At 42.7% G+C, this 17,941-nt stretch overlaps 1 protein-coding gene across 2 annotated transcripts in view; it reads left to right on the forward strand.

Moving 5' to 3' along the window:
- The first annotated feature begins 201 nt into the window (after positions 1–201).
- Positions 202–17,941, forward strand: part of pora (P450 (cytochrome) oxidoreductase a) — a 29,191-nt gene continuing 11,451 nt past the window's right edge. Inside the window, exons 1-13 of one of the 2 annotated variants that reach the window (XM_031826727.1) lie at positions 202–218; positions 463–527; positions 1,205–2,036; positions 7,277–7,521; positions 10,607–10,655; positions 10,846–10,974; positions 11,222–11,371; positions 13,652–13,776; positions 13,914–14,003; positions 14,687–14,785; positions 15,275–15,391; positions 16,993–17,111; positions 17,747–17,928. In XM_031826727.1, the coding sequence (XP_031682587.1) occupies positions 7,343–7,521; positions 10,607–10,655; positions 10,846–10,974; positions 11,222–11,371; positions 13,652–13,776; positions 13,914–14,003; positions 14,687–14,785; positions 15,275–15,391; positions 16,993–17,111; positions 17,747–17,928 (1,239 nt within the window). In that variant the 5' untranslated portion in view covers positions 202–218; positions 463–527; positions 1,205–2,036; positions 7,277–7,342. Of the gene's footprint in view, positions 219–462; positions 528–1,204; positions 2,037–7,276; positions 7,522–9,307; positions 9,843–10,606; positions 10,656–10,845; positions 10,975–11,221; positions 11,372–13,651; positions 13,777–13,913; positions 14,004–14,686; positions 14,786–15,274; positions 15,392–16,992; positions 17,112–17,746; positions 17,929–17,941 lie in introns of those variants that run through there. The other variant, XM_031826728.1, reaches the window with a different exon arrangement.

The following is a 17,941-nucleotide window of genomic DNA, read 5'->3' on the forward strand; positions in this document are numbered from 1 at the left end:
CTGGCAGCACTGGACAGGTGGGAGCACCTGTAGAGAGAAGACAGAGACAGCCTGGTGCGGGGAGGGGGGGGGGATAGTGTCACTATTAATACACTACCATTCTATTGTGTTTCTGTGCAAAATAGGTTTTGTCCAGTTTCTCCAGTACTATTACCAGAGTGGCTGTCTGTACAGACGTCGAGCCCTGGGAGAGAGTCACAACATGGATTTGACAGTTGGTGAGAGAGAAGTCACACATCGTTGTGTGTCATCATGACTACTCACTGATCACGTGTTTAAGAGGAACATGAACAAAATGACAAAAAACGCGTCCTCCTCCATCACTCCTCATTGACCTGATATCATCAACACATAGATTGCAGCTGTATACATAGTACATATTTACTGGTATAGTATAGTACATGTTTATTATATATGTATTACATATATTTATTGATGTAAACAAACATTCCTCCACCTCAGAGGGTTTCCTATCGTGGATGTGGCGAGGCCTGACCTTCCTTCTACCCTTCCTGTTCTTTGGTCATGTGAGTATCGGGCACATCATCCCACTGGAGGTACTCAGTGATCACCTTTTGTCTACAGTAAATGTGTAGTCTTGCTGGGCACCGACGTCAGTTCAACGTCTAGTTTTGATTTGGTTGAGTTGTCAACTAACGTTTAATTCAACATGAAATCAACAAATCATTTCACAATGTCATTGGATTTAAGTTAAAAGGGGTGAAAAAAAGGGGTGAAAATTCCCTTACGGTGATTACCTTTTTTGAAATCCAATCAGTTTTCCACATTGATTCAACGTCATCACATTTTTTTGGGGGGGGGGGGGGGGGTGTTGAAATGACGTGGAAACAATGTTGGTTCAGCAATTTAGGGTATTGAAAGTACCAAAGTTATTTCTGGATATTGACGTCACTGCACTTGTTTGCCTTGCGCAAGAGGGAGGGCGACACCACTGTTTTCTGTGTTTGTACTTCTGGCAGCTCTACAATGGCCTAACACTGTTCAGGATGGCCCAGCTCCTAGAGTGTAGAGAGTGACATGTCAGTGCATTTCACAGATGCTCTTTTCATTTCACAGATAAAATCAATGAACTTGGCAACCACCTTTATTGACAATGCCAATATTGTGTCAAGCTCCTTATGTGTCTCATGTATTTTGTAAACATTTGTTACTTTATTCCTAACCTGTCCTCCCCACCCTCCAGGTTTTCATGTGTGGCTGCTCCTACCTCGTGTTATTCATGGAAACTTTTCCACCACACTTGGTGTGGTCTACCATAAGTACATCCACAACCAAGACACGTCCAAGAGCCTATAAGACTGGAAGAGAAAGATAACTGGACATTGTTACGAACCCAACTATTTACTCAAAATAATATATGCCAAAGGTGTTTTATACTAATGTACTTTTTGTCTATTTTATACAGTTGTCTTGTAAACCATGTAAATTTTTCTGTTGCACCTTCTTATCAAACGTGTTTCGTTTCTTGTTTAATTTCTGAAACACATTGTTCTTTGTTCTTCTGAGAAATGCAGATTGTCACTTTCAGCATCACCCAAGATTTAATGGTGTGTGAGATTACGAGAATGGGTCGAGAAATTACAGGCCATGCACTGACAATCACTAAACTGTGTGTACATATTCAGCTGTGTCAAGAAAGCTCACTCTGCAATAATAAGACACTAGCTGAACCTGTGCTTTGTTCATTTTGTTTAAATGTCTCATTATGAGACCGCAACGTGCATTACTACTGGTATGTTAGGGATATTTGACAGCATTACTTTCTTCTTCTTGATTGATACTATTTTGTGGATGGATATTATTCTTCATGATGATTTGATATGGCGGCTGATATCAAAATGAGCTCTAGGAGTTTTCAGGGACATGGTGGTATCACATTTAACTGATTCTATTATATATAGCATAATGTACATAAACCACGAACACGTGAGAGGCGTGGCGCATGGTCGCACAATAATGACGTAGAGGAAATTAGACTCCGATATTGTGCTGGGTACAGTCAGGAGCAGTTTGAAGTAAGTAATCATTTTGTTAAGACTTAAATTAGTATTGAATTGTACTGCAGTGTTATGCTATGTTGAAATGTGGTTCAACGTTATGTATTTGACGTCGCCTTCCTAGCAGTCAACACATAGCCAAGAAATAACAAGATCCTTTAGGCTAAATTTAGCTAACGTTAGCTGCTTTGAACAGATTACACAACTGTGCTCCACTCTTTTGTAAGGTTTTTGGGTTACCTAAATGGGGGAAGACAAAGCCAGAATGAGTAAACTCAAACTTGTCAACTGTCTTATTGATAAATTGAACATTATAGCAGCATGTCTTTTTGCTTATCTGACTAATTTTTGGCAATATAAATTGTATCTGCCACACTTAATAAAGTGCATGGAAGTAGCCGCAATCTTGCCGACTAATATATCCATCGAGGTTCCAACCAACCACAGATATTTGTGGAAGTGTAGGAACCAATGTGTTTTATCAGTACAGTAGTGAAGTGTGCACAAATTGTTTTCTATTAGTTGTAACTATTATTAAAATAATAATTAACGTTTTTAATAGTTATGTCAGTTTGCATTTATTTTCATTGAATTGACCCCAGACAACAACATACTTGTACGCTATAATACGGTAAATGTGATTCATGCAGCATAAGTCATCTGTGAAAACTGACAAAACTTAACGGAAGTACCAGGTTTATGAGACGAACTTTGTTTTCTTTATCCATGGCATGCTGCATTTATGGACTGTAGTTCAAAAGAACAATGTGTACATTTTGCTCACATTTGTCTTTATGCTAGAATGCTCTCTTGTGGTAAAATTGAGAATTTAGCCTCAGGCTTTCAATGCTTTTTAGGTGTATGTGACAGGATAAGTAAAGACATTTTGAAAGACAAAAATGTTTTTCAGAACTATATGAGTCTGGAGCACAACATTCTGCCATTCGTTTTGTCATACCCATGGAGAGAAATGCTGGCAAAATCCCAGTCGTCACTCATCTCTGCATGACAGAACCTCAGCTATGAAATGTTAATTTCACTAACTATGCTCCTGCTGATTAAATGTGCCCTACATAGCCCAGGTCAAGTCACCTGTTAAAGGCCCAGTGCAGTGAAAAACAGGATTTTTGTGTGTTTTATATACAGTACAAGTCAAACGTTTGGACACAGTTACTCATTCAAAGTTTTTAAAAATATTTACTATTTTCTACATTGTAGAATAATAGTGAGACATCAAAACTATGAAATAACATATATGGAATCATGTAGTAACCAAAAAAGTGTTATGGCTGCAATCCCTGTACAGAGTACAGAGTAAAAATACAACGCCGTAACATTAAACATTCTTGAAAATGCAAGTGTCTTACATCCTTCAAAAGAAGAAGTGTGTGGCCTCCACGTGCCTGTATGACCTCCCTACAACGCCTGGGCATGCTCCTGATGAGGAGGCGGATGGTCTCCTGAGGGATCTCCTCCCAGACCTGGACTAAAGCATCCGCCAACTCCTGGACAGTCTGTGGATCAACGTGGTGTTGGTGGATGGAGCGAGACATGATGTCCTAGATGTGCTCAATTGGATTCAGGTCTGGGGAATGGGCGGGCCAGTCCATAGCATCAATCCTTCCTCTTGCAGGAACTGCTGACACACTCCAATCACATGAGGTCTAGCATTGTCTTGCATTAGGAAGAACCCGGGGGCCATCCGCACCAGCATATGGTCTCAAAAGGGGTCTGAGGATCTCATCGCGGTACCTAATGGCAGTCAGGCTACCTCTGGCGAGCACATGAAGGGCTGTGCGGCCCCCCAAAGAAATGCCACCCCACACCATGACTAACCCACCGCCAAACCGGTCATGCTGGAGGATGTTGCAGGCAGCAGAACATTCTCCACGGCTTCTCCAGACTCTGTCACATCTGTCACGTGCTCAGTGTGAACCTGCTTTCATCTGTGAAGAGCACAGGGCGCCAGTGGCGAATTTGCCAATCTTGGTGTTCTCTGGCAAATGCCAAACATCCTGCACGGTGTTGGGCTGTAAGCACAATCCCCACCTGTGGACGTCGGGCCCTCATACCACCCTCATGGAGTCTGTTTCTGACCTTTTGAGCAGACACGTGCACATTTGTGGCCTGCTAGAGGTCATTTTGCAGGGCTCTGTCAGTGCTCATCCAGCTCCTCCTTGCACAAAGGTGGAGGTAGCGGTCCTGCTGCTGGGTTGTTGCCCTCCTACGGCCTCCTCCACGTCTCCTGATGTACTGGCCTGTCTCCTGGTAGGGCCTCCATGCTCTGGACACTACGCTGACAGACACAGCAAACCTGCTTGCCACAGCTCGCATTGATGTGCCATCCTGGATGAGCTGCACTACCTGAGCCACTTGTGTGGGTTGTAGACTCCGTCTCATGCTACCACTAGAGTGAAGGCACCGCCAGCATTCAAAAGTGACCAAAACATCAGCCAGGAAGCATAGGAACTTAGAAGTGGTCTGTTGTCACCACCTGCAGAACCACTCCTTTATTGGGGGTGTTTTGCTAAGTGCCTGTAATTTCCACCTGTTGTCTATTCCATTTGCACAACAGCATGTGAAATGTATTGTCAATCAGTGTTGCTTCCTAATTGGACAGTTTGATTTCACAGAAGTGTGATTGACTTGTGTTGTTTAAGTGTTCCCTTAAAATTTTTTGAGCAGTGTATATATATATTTTCCATGTCAGATATATATATATATTTTTTTTTTATTCAAATGGAATGTAGTAGAACAGCAAACACACACATGGCCCTGCTACTCCTCTCCATTTCTATATGAAATAGCCATTGGGTGCTGTTCAGGGGAGGGCAGGCCCACAACAATGGCCGGAGTTGAATGGAACAGCACTTCACCTTAGTGACTGTTCCCTCTGGTCTATACAATACATATCTGTTTATTTTATGTGATGATAAAAGGCTCATACAATACAAATATTTTTTAAATGTTTTCTTTCACAGTGATAGCGACTCCGACTGGGAGCCCCCGGTGCCAAGCTGCCCGCTCTACCTCTGCCCCCAGTGGTGTTCATATGCCACAGTTCATTGCTGCAGGCATGAATGTGCCTCAGGGCCAAAAGGGCACAGCATGGAGGCGTCGTTGTGACACAGAACACAACGACATGAACTGCACCACTTGTTCAGTTTGCCTCTGCTTTACATCAGAAATAGACTGCTATGGGACATGGCACAGGCAGCAAAATATTGTGTAGAGGACTTCCAAAGGGTGTACTGTTTTTAAAAAATATTTGTTTTTGTGTGTGTTAGAATTGCTTTTTGATATGTTGTATATAGTTATTTGCACTGTTGTATATAGTTAATTTCACCAATTCGGCCACTTGGGTACATTTGGGCAACTTGTGTGGGACACCTGGGTGACTTCATGCTAAATGTCATGTAGCTCACCCATTCCTGAAGTTATCAGTCTGAAACTTTGCACACCTACAGTTGCCCTCTTGTGTTATCCATCAACATGATCTCCAGCATCCTATCTGACTGTGTGGCTATTCTAGTACATGTGAAAGATGATGCTACAAAAATTTTCTTCCACCAGATCTACTGTGTTATATTCTCCTACATTCAATTAACATTTCCACAAACTTCAGAATGTTTCCATTCAAATGATACCAAGAATATGCATATCCTTGCCTCTGGGGCTGAGCTACAGGCAGTTAGATTAGGGTATGTCTTCAGGTGGAAATTGAGAACAAGGGATGCAGCCAAAAGAGGTTAAACAAATCTAAATATTTTTGAGATTCTTCAATGTAGCCACCCTTTGCCTTGATGACAGCTTTGCACACTCTTGGCATTCTCTCACTGAGTACCAGCTGCATGATAAATGCTGTTCCAACAGTCTTGAAGGAGTTCCCACATATGCTGAGCACCTGTTTGTTACTTGTCTTTCAATCTGTGGTCCAACTCATCCCAAACCATCTCAATTGGGTTGAGGTCTGGTGATTGTGAAGGCCATGTAATCTGATGCAGCACTCCATCACTCTCCTTGGTCAAAAAGCCCTTACACAGCATGGAGGTGTGTTTTTTATGTCATTCTCCCATTGAAGAACAAATGATAGTCCCACTAAGCGCAAACCAGATGGGATGGCCTATCACTGCAGAATGCTGTTGTAGCCATGCTGGTTAAGTGTGCCTTGAATTCTAAATAAGTCACCAAAAGTGTCACCATCAAGCACCATCGCACCTCCTCCATGCTTCACGGTGGGAACCACATATGCGGAGATCATCCGTCCACCTACTCTGTGTCTCAAAGACACGGCAGTTGGAACCAAAAATCACAAATTTGAACTCATCAGACCAAAGGACATATTTCCACTTGTCTAATGTCCATTGCTTGTATTTCTTGGCCCAAGCAAGTCTCTTCTTATTATTGGTGTCCTTTTACTAGTGGTTTCTTTGTAGCAATTCGACCATGAAGGCCTAATTCACACAGTCTCTGAACAGTTGATGTTGAGATGTGTCTGTTACTGGAACTCTGTGAAGCATTTATTTGGGCTGGTAACTCTAATGGACTTATCCTCTGCAGCAGCGGTAACTCTGTGTCTTCCTTTCCTGTGGCGGTCCTCATGAGAGTCAGTTTCATAGCGCCTGATCGTTTTTGTGACTGCACTTGAAGAAACTTTAAAAGTTCTGGATTGGCTGACCTTCGTGTCTTAAAGAAATGACAGACTGTCGTTTCTCTTTGCTTATTTGAGCTGTTCTTGCCATAATATAGACTTGGTCTTTTACCAAATAGGGCTGTCTTCTGTATACCACCCCTACCTTGTCACAACACAACTGATAGGCTCAAACACATTAAGAAGGAAAGAGATTTCACAAATGAGCTTTTAAAAAGGCACACCTGTTAATTGAAATGCATTCCAGGTGACTACTTCAGGAAGCTGGTTGAGAGAATGCCAAGTGTGCAAAGCTGTCATCAAGGCAAAAGGTGGCTACTTTGAAGAATCTCAAATATATAACACATTTAAATTTTTTGTTGGTTACTACATGATTCCATATGTGTTATTTCATTGTTTTGATGTCTTCACTATTATTATACAATGTAAAGAATAAAAAATAAACTAGAATGAGCAGGTGTGAATTTTTCACTGGTACTGTGTATGTAACGTATGCATGTATTTTAGTGGGGGAAAAAATAAATATATATATATATATATATATATATATATATATATATATATATATATATATATATATTTAAAAAACTAAATGTAATTTCTTCAGGTCCTCTCTCTGCCCTGGCTGCAGCCGGTGTTGACCTGTCAGACAGCGAGTGGCCCCATCGAGGACATGGAGGTAGAGCATGTAGCCCCGGAAGGCCCTGACGTGGCCCCTGTGGAGGAGGAACCTCTCTTCACTAACTTGGACATATTCCTTTTTTCTCTCATTGTTGGCCTACTCATCTACTGGTTCCTTTCTCGCAAGAAGACTGAGGAGACCATCCCAGAGTTCAAGAGGCTCACCCCTGTGTAAGTGTTTTCCCACCAAAATTCTATCATTTGATGTTTTGATACGTCCCTTGCCTAGGTACGCTCATTACATTCTCATTTGTAAAATCCCAAGGGAGTTTATCCTATTGGAACAGTGGTAGTACGTTTGCTTACGGGCTGGGAGACACCATGTTCTGGACCAGCAGGGGACGTTGCATTGTCGGTATCCTCTATATTGGTGTCAGAAGTGGGATAGTGCTGCCGATCTTTAAAGATGGTTGTGTGCTTAGCTGTTCATTTATTTAATCAAGAATGATTCAACATTAGTGTGTATTTGCTCAGGTTTTCACCTTATTAGCCCAGGAAGGTTAATCAGAACACTCCCATTTTGTCATCCCTTGGTGATCAAACGTCATTTGTATTTTCTTGCCCTGGAACTTGGAGCTGAGTGGGAAGCAGGGATTGGCAGTGTGTTTGTGCATGTGTTGCTTTAGACCACACTGTGGTTGGCCTGGGCAGGGGTTCCAGCATTTGAATGTGTTGACTTCATGTAGGCCTAACTGGGGGAATGTGTATGGTCACATTAGTTTACATTTATTGTTTATTCAAAAGGATAATAATAAGAAGTGGTTTGGGTGACTCTGTAGCTTATTTTAACATACCCTAGAGACTAGGCTGCATCGCCCAGGCCACATGCAGAAAGGTACTGTAGCAATTGTAGTGGTTTTAATTGTTTTCTCACCTTTAATTTCCTGTAACTTCCTGGATTAGGTTTATACATGCGGTCATCTGTTGAATAGATGCTTGAAACATCTCACACCAATGTTACTGAGAACCTTGTTGTTTCAATGTATCCACTTGGCTGCTGGCAGGAACTTGGCATGGGGCTTAATCAGTAACAGTTGCCTATGTTCCTTTGTTGGCGTCACTTGGATCAATTCCCCCCACAGGGAAAATGCCAGCTCTGCCCCCCCCCCCCCCCCCCCCCCCCAAACAATGGAAGTGAAAGAGGTTTTAATTGCTGGAAATGTTAACCATAAACATCGCTCTCTCTTTCTGAATGGGAACACTGTAAAGAGAAGGACCTCAAACATACTGGTGATTAATTACTGGACCTCTCTCGCTCCCTGCGAGATCCCCTGGCTCCCCTCTGCACCACCAAACCTCATTGAAAGAAATATGCAGGAGGAGGAAATGGCCCACAACTGAAGCTATGAAAATTCCAGGAAGAGGTTTGGGGTGTGCATTAAAAGAGAGAACTACCTTGGAGTTTCCTTGTGTTTGGCTGGCTTGCATTTCACTGTGATCCTTTTTTGTTGAAGACTCCCCTGTCTTTGTGCACTCTTTTTTTGTGTTTAGTCTTCTACACAGCCAATTTTGGACACTTCTTCAGCGCACCAGAAGACCCAGTGGATGCTTTTTCTCTTTGAATGCTCTCCGAGGTGGAAAGTTGAGGCCAAAGTCCAGCAGTATTCTCTGTTCAGCCTCTCTTCTGCGGAAGCCGTCCCTAATTTGCCTTTGAGGGAGCATGAATGGAGCAGAGCTGTGTCACAAATGGCAACCTTTTATGATAGATTAGGTAACCATTGTGACACACTCCCTCGGCTCGGGGGTTTGAAATGTGCTTTATTCAGCTCTGCCTTGCCTCGTCTCTTTTAAAAAGAAAAAAAATACACATTTACGCTGTTAATAGTTGCCAGGGTGACTCGGGTAGTGTCGTCCCTACAGATTGTATAGGAAAAGAGGGATGTAGTGAGTGGATGTGTATGTCAGGTTTGATGTGTGTACGTGCGCAGGGGCATGTCCGTTTTTAGTTTTTTATTCTTTTTTCGTTTATGCGTATGTCGCCGGCTGCTCTGCTTGAAAGGCTTTTAAGGGAAATGTCATGCTATATTGTCGTTGTCTTCCCAGCCTTGCTGCCAGATGTCGGTGGTGTCTGTTGAGTGGTGGTGAGAGCGGGTAACAGCAGCACGTCCATCCGCGTCTCTGACTGCTGCTCTGAGCAGAACACAAGCCCTGGAGTTGCCTGGCCAACCAGTGAGAGGCTGCTGCGGCTGAATAACAGCCATGGCTGCCTGCGTGTTTTGATTCCACCACAGAGAGAGAGAGAGAGAGCGCTCGGGTGGGGTGTTCGTGGGGGGGGCTGTATGTTCAGTGAGAGACTGAGAATCTCTCCCGCATAATGCACTTTGGAGAGGCCAGCGGATAGTCAGCCCTGATGGGCTTCTTCTTCACGTGCTTTTTCAGATTGTGTCCAATTGTGAATCAGACAAGTGTGTTGTGGGGTGCTGGAGAACACTGCCTGTAACCATGGGATGTGTGTTCTCTCTGCCCAAAGAGAGACAGGCAGCGGCAGCCAGGTCAGTCTCTCTCTCTCTCTCTCTCTCTCTCTCTCTCTTTCTGTTTCTTCTCTCTCTTGGTCTCACTGTGTGTGTGTCTGAGACAGCTTGTTCTACTGTGCTCCATCCACTGCCTATCATGTTGATGCTCTTCAGGGAAATGTGTGTTACTGTTGGGAAAGCCAAATGATTGGACTTGATTTGCTTTTCAGCTTCCCAGGCTGCTTACCAGCGTTTTTAACCAGCAATGTTAAACAAAAGGAAAATAAATAATTTCAAAGATAAGAATCAACGTTGCAGATTGTTATGATTATGATAGCTTGTCATCAAAAAGGCTGTAGTCTGAATTATGGCTGTCTGCAGTACATGTAGCCTAACAATTGATTTAAGATACTGTCACCACATGCAATGTTTGTCACTTCTTTACTTCCTCTTGATACCTCCTATGTTCTTTGCTAAGGAGCACATGTTTCATTGACAATTGACATGTTATTTTCATTAGTGAGTTTCACATGCATTTACTGTGTTTGTTCAGGGTTTTTACCAATGCTCAACTGAGCTATTTCTGTGCTGCGTTTCCATGACTTGTATGGGTGTGACCCATACGCAAATCTCTCCCATGGGGGTCAGAAGGGGATGAGAATGCCAGAGTAAAGAACATTTTCTGCCTTCTCAAATGGCCTCTCCTTTTCGAAGGCAGTGTAATAGCCATTTAGTAGACTAATTAAGTTACCATGGTATGCTAATGTTTACCTTTAACATCTGCTTTGTGTCTTTTTCTCCAGAGTCACTCTGCAGCGAGAAACCAGCTTTATTGAAAAAATGAAGAAAACGGTAAGTAGCTTCATGCTAAATTCTGTGTAATAAGTAGAAACTAATTATTTTATACAAAATTATCTCTATTTATTTAGTAAATGGATATGTAGGCTATATGCCACTTAACTTGTTTGGGTGACTAGCTAAGGAACTTTAAAAAGTCCTCTATAATTTAGAATTATTAGTGATGATGCGTCTGCCTCTCCAGAACAGGAACATGGTGGTTTTCTACGGCTCTCAGACGGGCACGGCTGAGGAGTTCTGCGGCCGACTGTCCAAAGACGCCCAGCGCTACGGAATGAGAGGCATGTCAGCTGACCCCGAGGAATATGACATGGTACTGGTCTTAATCCGGCTGATTTTATATGTGTACACTATGTACATTGTCTCAGTCTTCTACATACCACATGTAACCTCCAGCAGCTTTGTGGTGATGAATATTTATATTTGTTTGGATATTTATTAAATGTATAACATTAAGAGAGCTAATGACTGCATTGTTGTGTCCTGAGAGCTGTTTGGTGAACGAATCCCGTTTGCAATTAGTGTATTTCCAATGTCTTTTTCTTCCTTCCTCTCCTCAGTCGGAGCTGCCTCGTCTTGCGGAGATCGACAACTCCCTGGCTGTGTTCTGCATGGCCACCTATGGGGAGGGGGATCCCACAGACAACGCTCAGGACTTTTACGACTGGATGCAGGAGAACGACGAGGACCTGAAAGGAGTCAACTTCGCGGTTGGTATTTTGCTCAGCGAGATAGGTCTGTAGTAGGTGCATCAAGTTGGTTGAGAGTCAACATTGGTGTGCAGCGCAGCACATTTAGCTTTGACCGAATCCACACAGAATGACTCATATTGCATCTCCATTCCCCATTGAAGGAGAGGTAGGGATTGAGATGTCCGAATGTGAGGCTTTCCCATGCGAAAGGCACTGGTGGAATGCACACTTTGCTACATTGCCCCACTTCCCTCCAAACTCACTCACCAAGTGGAAACATGTGGTCCTGCCAAACAAAGCTCCAGGCCTGGCCAACCTCAAGGCTGGAGCTGGAGAGCACTGGCAGTTTGTGGCTTGGAGATGTCGGGAGTCTCAATTTTGAAATGTTTTCTCATTGACATCACTACTGAACAATGTTAACCATGGCTTCCTCCGGGTCTCGCTGTGCGACTCTCCTGAGACAGCATTGTGATGTGGTTGTGGCTTTTTATCTGGGAAATCCATGTTTTCTTGTTCTCAACATCTGTAGTGCATTCAGCCATATAAAGCCACTGAAATTACAGATCTGATCCAAATGGTGTAATTGAGTAAATGTACAGCTTAGACATATGTAAGGATATAGTGTATTGCTGCATTTACAGTGTCTTCAGAAAATATTCACACCCCTTTTCCACATTTTGTTGTTATTAATATGGATTTAATTGTTAACCAAAAAAATGACAATCTACACAAAGTACTCTATTTGGGAAAATAATTCTAACATTTATTTCAAAAATCATGAAAAAATATAACAGTCATATGTTGATTAGATAAGTATTCAACCCCCTGAATCAATACACGTTAGAATAACATTTGGCAGTGAGTACAGCTGTGAGTGTTTCTGGGTAAGTCTCTAAAAGCTTTCCACACCTGGATTGTACAATATTTGCACATTATTCTTAAAAAATTGTTCAAGCTCTGTCAAGTTGGTTGTTGATCATTGCCAGAGCCTTTATAAGTCTTGCCATAGATTTAGAGGATGGTTTTAAGTTAAAACTGTAACTAGGCCACTCGGGAACATTCAATGTCGTATTGGTATGCAACTTCAGTGTATATTTGACCTTGTATTTTAGGTTATTGTCCTGCTGAAAGGTGAATTTGTCTCCCAGTTTCTGTTGGAAAGCAGACAGAACTAGGTTTTCCTCTAGGATTTTGCCTGTGCTTAGCTCTATTCCATTTTTTTTTTAAATCATAAACTCCCTATTCCTTGCTGATGACAAGCATACCCATAACATGATGCAGCCACAACCATGCTTGAACATATGAAGTGGTACTCAGGGCTGTGTTGCATTTGCCCAAATATAACGCTTTGTACTCAGGACATTTCTTAAGTTAATTTCTTTGCCACATTTTTTGCAGTTTAACTTTAGTGCCTTATTGCAAACATGATTAATGTTTTGGAATATTTTTATTCTGTACCAGCTTCCTTCTTTTCACTCTGTCAATGGTTACTATTGTGCAGTAACTATAATGTTGTTGATCCATCCTCAGTATTCTCCGATCACAGCCATTAAACTCTAACTGTTTTAAAGTCACCATTGGCCTCATGGTGAAATCCCTGAGCGGTTTTCTTCTTCTCCGGCAACTGAGTTAAGAACGACACCTGTTGTCGTGACTGGCTGTGTTGATAGCCCATCCAAAGTGTAATTAATAACTTCAACATGCTCAAAGGGTTATTCAATGTCTGCTTTTCTTTTCTTTTTACCCATCTACCAATAGGTTCCCTTTTTTGCTAGGCACTGGAATACCTCCCTGGTCATTGTGGTTGAATCTGTGTTTGAAATTCACTGCTCGACTAAAGAACCTTACATATAATTAATTGTGTGTGTGTGGGGTGCAGAGATGAGGTAGTCATAAAAAAAAAAAAATTAAACACTGTTATTGCACCCAACTTATATTTGACTTGTTAAGCAAATGCGTACTTCTGAACTTATTTATGCTTGCCATAACAAAGGGGTTGAATACTTATTGACTCGAGACATTTCAACTGTTCATTTTTCATTAATTTGTATAAAGAAAATCTAAAAACATAATTCCACTTTGACATTATGTGGAATTCTGTGTAGGCCAGTGACAAAACAAAATTCCGGCTGTAACACAACAAAATTATCAAGTCTAGGGGTGTGAATACTTTCTGAAGGCACTCAGGTTTGCATCATGATATAGGCCCTAGAAGTAGAGGAATCTTTACATTTATATGCAGGTCATTAACTTTTATCTACTGTGATAGCTGATAGCATCTGCCTTTGAACTCTGCAGGTGTTTGGCTTGGGGAATAAAACATATGAGCACTTCAATGCAATGGGAAAGTATACTGACAAGAGACTAGAAGAGCTGGGTGGCAAGAGGATCTATGACCTGGGAATGGGAGACGACGATGGCAAGTGAGTACTGAACTCAATACAGTGCAAACATTGCCACAATGTCCATAAATTAATCCATATTCATAAATATGTATGTATTTCTCTTATTAAAATATCATGCGATGACTGTTCTATGTATGTCTTACCCTCTTCCCCAGCCTTGAGGAAGACTTTGTATCATGGAAGGAGCAGTTCTGGCCTGCTGTGTGTGAGCACTTTGGGGTGGAGGCCACAGGAGATGACACCAGGTAATAGCTAGTTGGCTACCACCTCTCGCTCTCCTGGTCCGACTAGTTGTCAACTAGAGATATTTAGTATGGAGATTCAGGAGCAGATGTACTTCCTGTATAGAGAAGGTATTTTATTTTTATATATATATATATATATATATATATATATATATATATATATTTCTTTTTAAAGACACAGAGAGCTGGTTTCCCAGACACAGATTAAGCCTTGTCCATTGAAACCGCTTTTTAGTCCAGGACTAAACTTAATCTGTGTCTGGGAAACCGACCCTTAATGTTTTACTTTGTATTCCAATTCAATGCAGAACTAGGGTTATTTTCCATGGTAATATCAGCAGCTATAAATACTGGATGTATCAAATAATTGATACCACCTGGCATTGTTTGCATGTTCTCAGAAAAAACACTATAAAGCTTCATCTGCAAATTAGAAACCTAAATGACCATCAACAAGTAAAATAATTTTGCATGTGCTTTAAGACCTTTCACTCACTATGGCATCTGACAATTTTTACCATGCATCATCACATTTGCATCACAGAGAGCAAACTCCACTAGAAGCATGCATGGCTGTCCATGTCGGCCCTTAGTTGCACTGACAAGGGTTATTTTTAGACTTCATGAGTGGTCGGGATGCAGAGCAGGAAGTAATCACCTGTCCGTTTCTTCCTCTTCTTTAGCATCCGGCAGTACGAGTTGGTGGTTCCAACTGACATCAACATGAATAAGGTGTACACTGGGGAGATGGGTCGCCTCAAGAGCTTTGAGACCCAGAAACCGTGAGTTGACAGCTTCACACACACATAGGAAGTGATATAGGCAGCTCAGCTATCAGGCGTAATGACCGAGATGAGATGTGTTGTCATCGCTAATGGAATGAATAGATTATGGTTGTTTTTCAGGGCAACAAAGGGATGACTGTTGTCATGACGCTGACCTGATTCTCACCTACTCCCCAATGTCAGAAGTCCAACAGCAAAGTCTGGGTGCTGTTAGGGTGCATCTCAATAGTCCAAAGTGGCCTCTCATCTCTTTTCCTTGATAGAACTAGACAGGTGTAAACTAAATCCCTGTGTAGGCCTCGGCCATAGCGCTTTCACCTGTCTTCTCAGATCAGTAAAAAGAAAAGTTCTTAATATTAGAAATCTTCTTTCAAATGTATTGGGATGTCAATTATTTATTGGAACTTTCAACAAACCCATTTTACAATATTGGCACCAATTGTCTGAAATGGCTTTGTGATAACTCCAGTATATCTGTCATTGCAGGCCTTTTGATGCTAAGAACCCCTACTTGGCCACAGTGGCTGTCAACCGCCAGCTGAACCAATCCGGCGACCGCCATCTGATGCATATAGAGCTGGACATCTCAGGTTCCAAAATCAGGTAGCTGCTCTGCTCTAATATGTAATATTAAAAGTCCTGTGCCTTAGAATATCATACAGTCATACACTTCTGCCTTCCAATGTCTGCTGCATTTCTTCTGTCTGCCAATAAGTGTCGAGTTGGATAATCATTTATTTATTTTCCCCATTTTCACACACTGGCAACAAGCATGTAAATATGTTCTATATGTAATGACATTAGCGTGCTAGATAAAGACATTGTGTAACGGTTTTCTGCATCTGAAGGAGAGGCAGACCAAAATGCAGCGTGGTGGTTATTCATGTTTTTAATAAAGACGACTATACATGAACAGACTAAACAAAACAAGAAAAGTGAAAACCTAAACAGTCCTATCTGGTGCAAACACAGAGACAGGAACAAAACCCAACAAAACCCAACACAAAACAGGCTACCTAAATATGGTTCCCAATCAGAGACAATGACTAACACCTGCCTCTGATTGAGAACCTTATCAGGCCAAACATAGAAATAGACAAACCAGACACACAACATAGAATGCCCACCCAGCTCACGTCCTGACCAACACTAAAACAAGGAAAACACATACGAACGATGGTCAGAACGTGACAGTACCCCCCCCCCCCCCAGGTGCGGACTCCGAACGCACAACCTAAACCTATAGGGGAGGGTCTGGGTGGGCTTCTGTCCGCGGTGGCGGCTCTGGCGCTGGACGTGGAGCCCACTCCATCATTGTCTTAGTCCACCTCCTTAGCGTCGCATGAGTGGCGACCCTCGCCGCTAACCTTGGCCTAGGAAACCTAACAACGGGCCCCACTGGACTGAGGGGTAGCTCGGGACTGAGGGGTAGCTCGGGACTGAGGGGTAGCTCGGGACTGAGGGGTAGCTCGGGACTGAGGGGTAGCTCGGGACTGAGGGGTAGCTCGGGACTGAGGGGAAGCTCGGGACTGAGAGGAAGCTCAGGGGCCCTTGGTGAGGACTACTAGGCCAAGGTCGGCGGAGAGGGTCGCCTATCTAAGGACGCGAGGCAAAGGGACTAAGACTTTGTTAGAGTGGGGTCCACGTCCCGACCCGGAGCCGCCACCGTGGACAGACGCCCACCCGGACCCTCCCCTATGGGTTTAGGTGTGCGGCCGGGAGTCCGCACCTTGGGGGGGGGGGTTCTGTCACGCCCTGGTCTTAGTATTTTGTGTTTTCTTTATTATTTTGGTCAGGCCAGGGTGTGACATGGGTTTATTGTGGTGTGTTTTGTCTTGGGGTTTTGTTAGGTATTGGGTTTGTGGCTTAGTGGGGGTATCTAGCATAGTCTATGGCTGTCTGGAGTGGTTCTCAATCAGAGGCAGGTGTTTATCGTTGTCTCTGATTGGGAACCATATTTAGGCAGCCATATTCTTTGAGTGTTTCGTGGGTGATTGTTCCTGTCTCTGTTAGTTTGCACCAGTTTAGGCTGTTTCGGTTTTCACGTTACGTTTATTGTTTTTGTATTCTCGTGTTTATTCGTGTATTAAACATGTATCGTATTAACCACGCTGCATTTTGGTCCGACTCTCTTTCGACGCAAGAAAACCGTAACACATTGGGAAGTCTTGTTCATCCACCTCCCCCCGTCTCCCCCCCTGTAGATATGACTCTGGAGACCACGTTGCTGTTTACCCCGTTAATGACGTGTCAATAGTGAACAGAATAGGCCAAATCCTGGATGCCGACCTGGACACTGTTATCTCTCTCAACAACCTCGACGGTCAGTTGTAAATCATGGCTCAGGGATGTATGATTTCAGCTGCTTTGTGTCTGAGCAGTTTTCCATTGGCTTTTTCTGTACTATTTGATTGCAATGAAATGCTCATGATGTCATCCTCATGGCTATTCACTCACTGTACAGTAATCTAGAGGTTGAGAAGATATTACTGCACACATTTTTTTAATATATTTTTTATTTCACCTTTTATTTAACCAGGTAGGCTAGTTGAGAACAAGTTCTCATTTGCAACTGCGACCTGGCCAAAATAAAGCATAGCAGTGTGAACAGACAACACAGAGTTACACATGGAGTAAACAATTAACAAGTCAATAACACAGTAGTAAAAAAATATATTAAAAAAATAGAGTCTATATACATTGTATGCAAAATGCATGAGGAGGTAGGTGAATAATTACAATTTTGCAGATTAACACTGGAGTGATAAATGATCAGATGGTCATGTACAGGTAGAGATATTGGTGTGCAAAAGAGCAGAAAAGTAAATAAATATAAACAGTAATCACCTAAATCATATAGTCTACCGTTAACATCGAAAATGTGTACCGTGGCCTCTAAATAAATTGAACTTGAACATTAAATGATGATGCTGATAAGATTTTTCCTGTGTCTTTTAGAGGAGTCCAATAAGAAGCACCCGTTCCCGTGTCCGACCACATACCGCACAGCTCTGACCCACTACCTGGACATCACCAACCCCCCTCGCACCAACGTACTGTTTGAGCTGGCCCAGTACGCCACCGACCCCAAGGACCAGGACACCCTGCGCAAGATGGCCTCCGCCTCCCCCGAGGGCAAGGTTGGCATCCCTG

The sequence above is a fragment of the Oncorhynchus kisutch genome, linkage group LG6, assembly GCF_002021735.2.
Source record: "Oncorhynchus kisutch isolate 150728-3 linkage group LG6, Okis_V2, whole genome shotgun sequence".
NCBI lineage: Eukaryota > Metazoa > Chordata > Actinopteri > Salmoniformes > Salmonidae > Oncorhynchus > Oncorhynchus kisutch.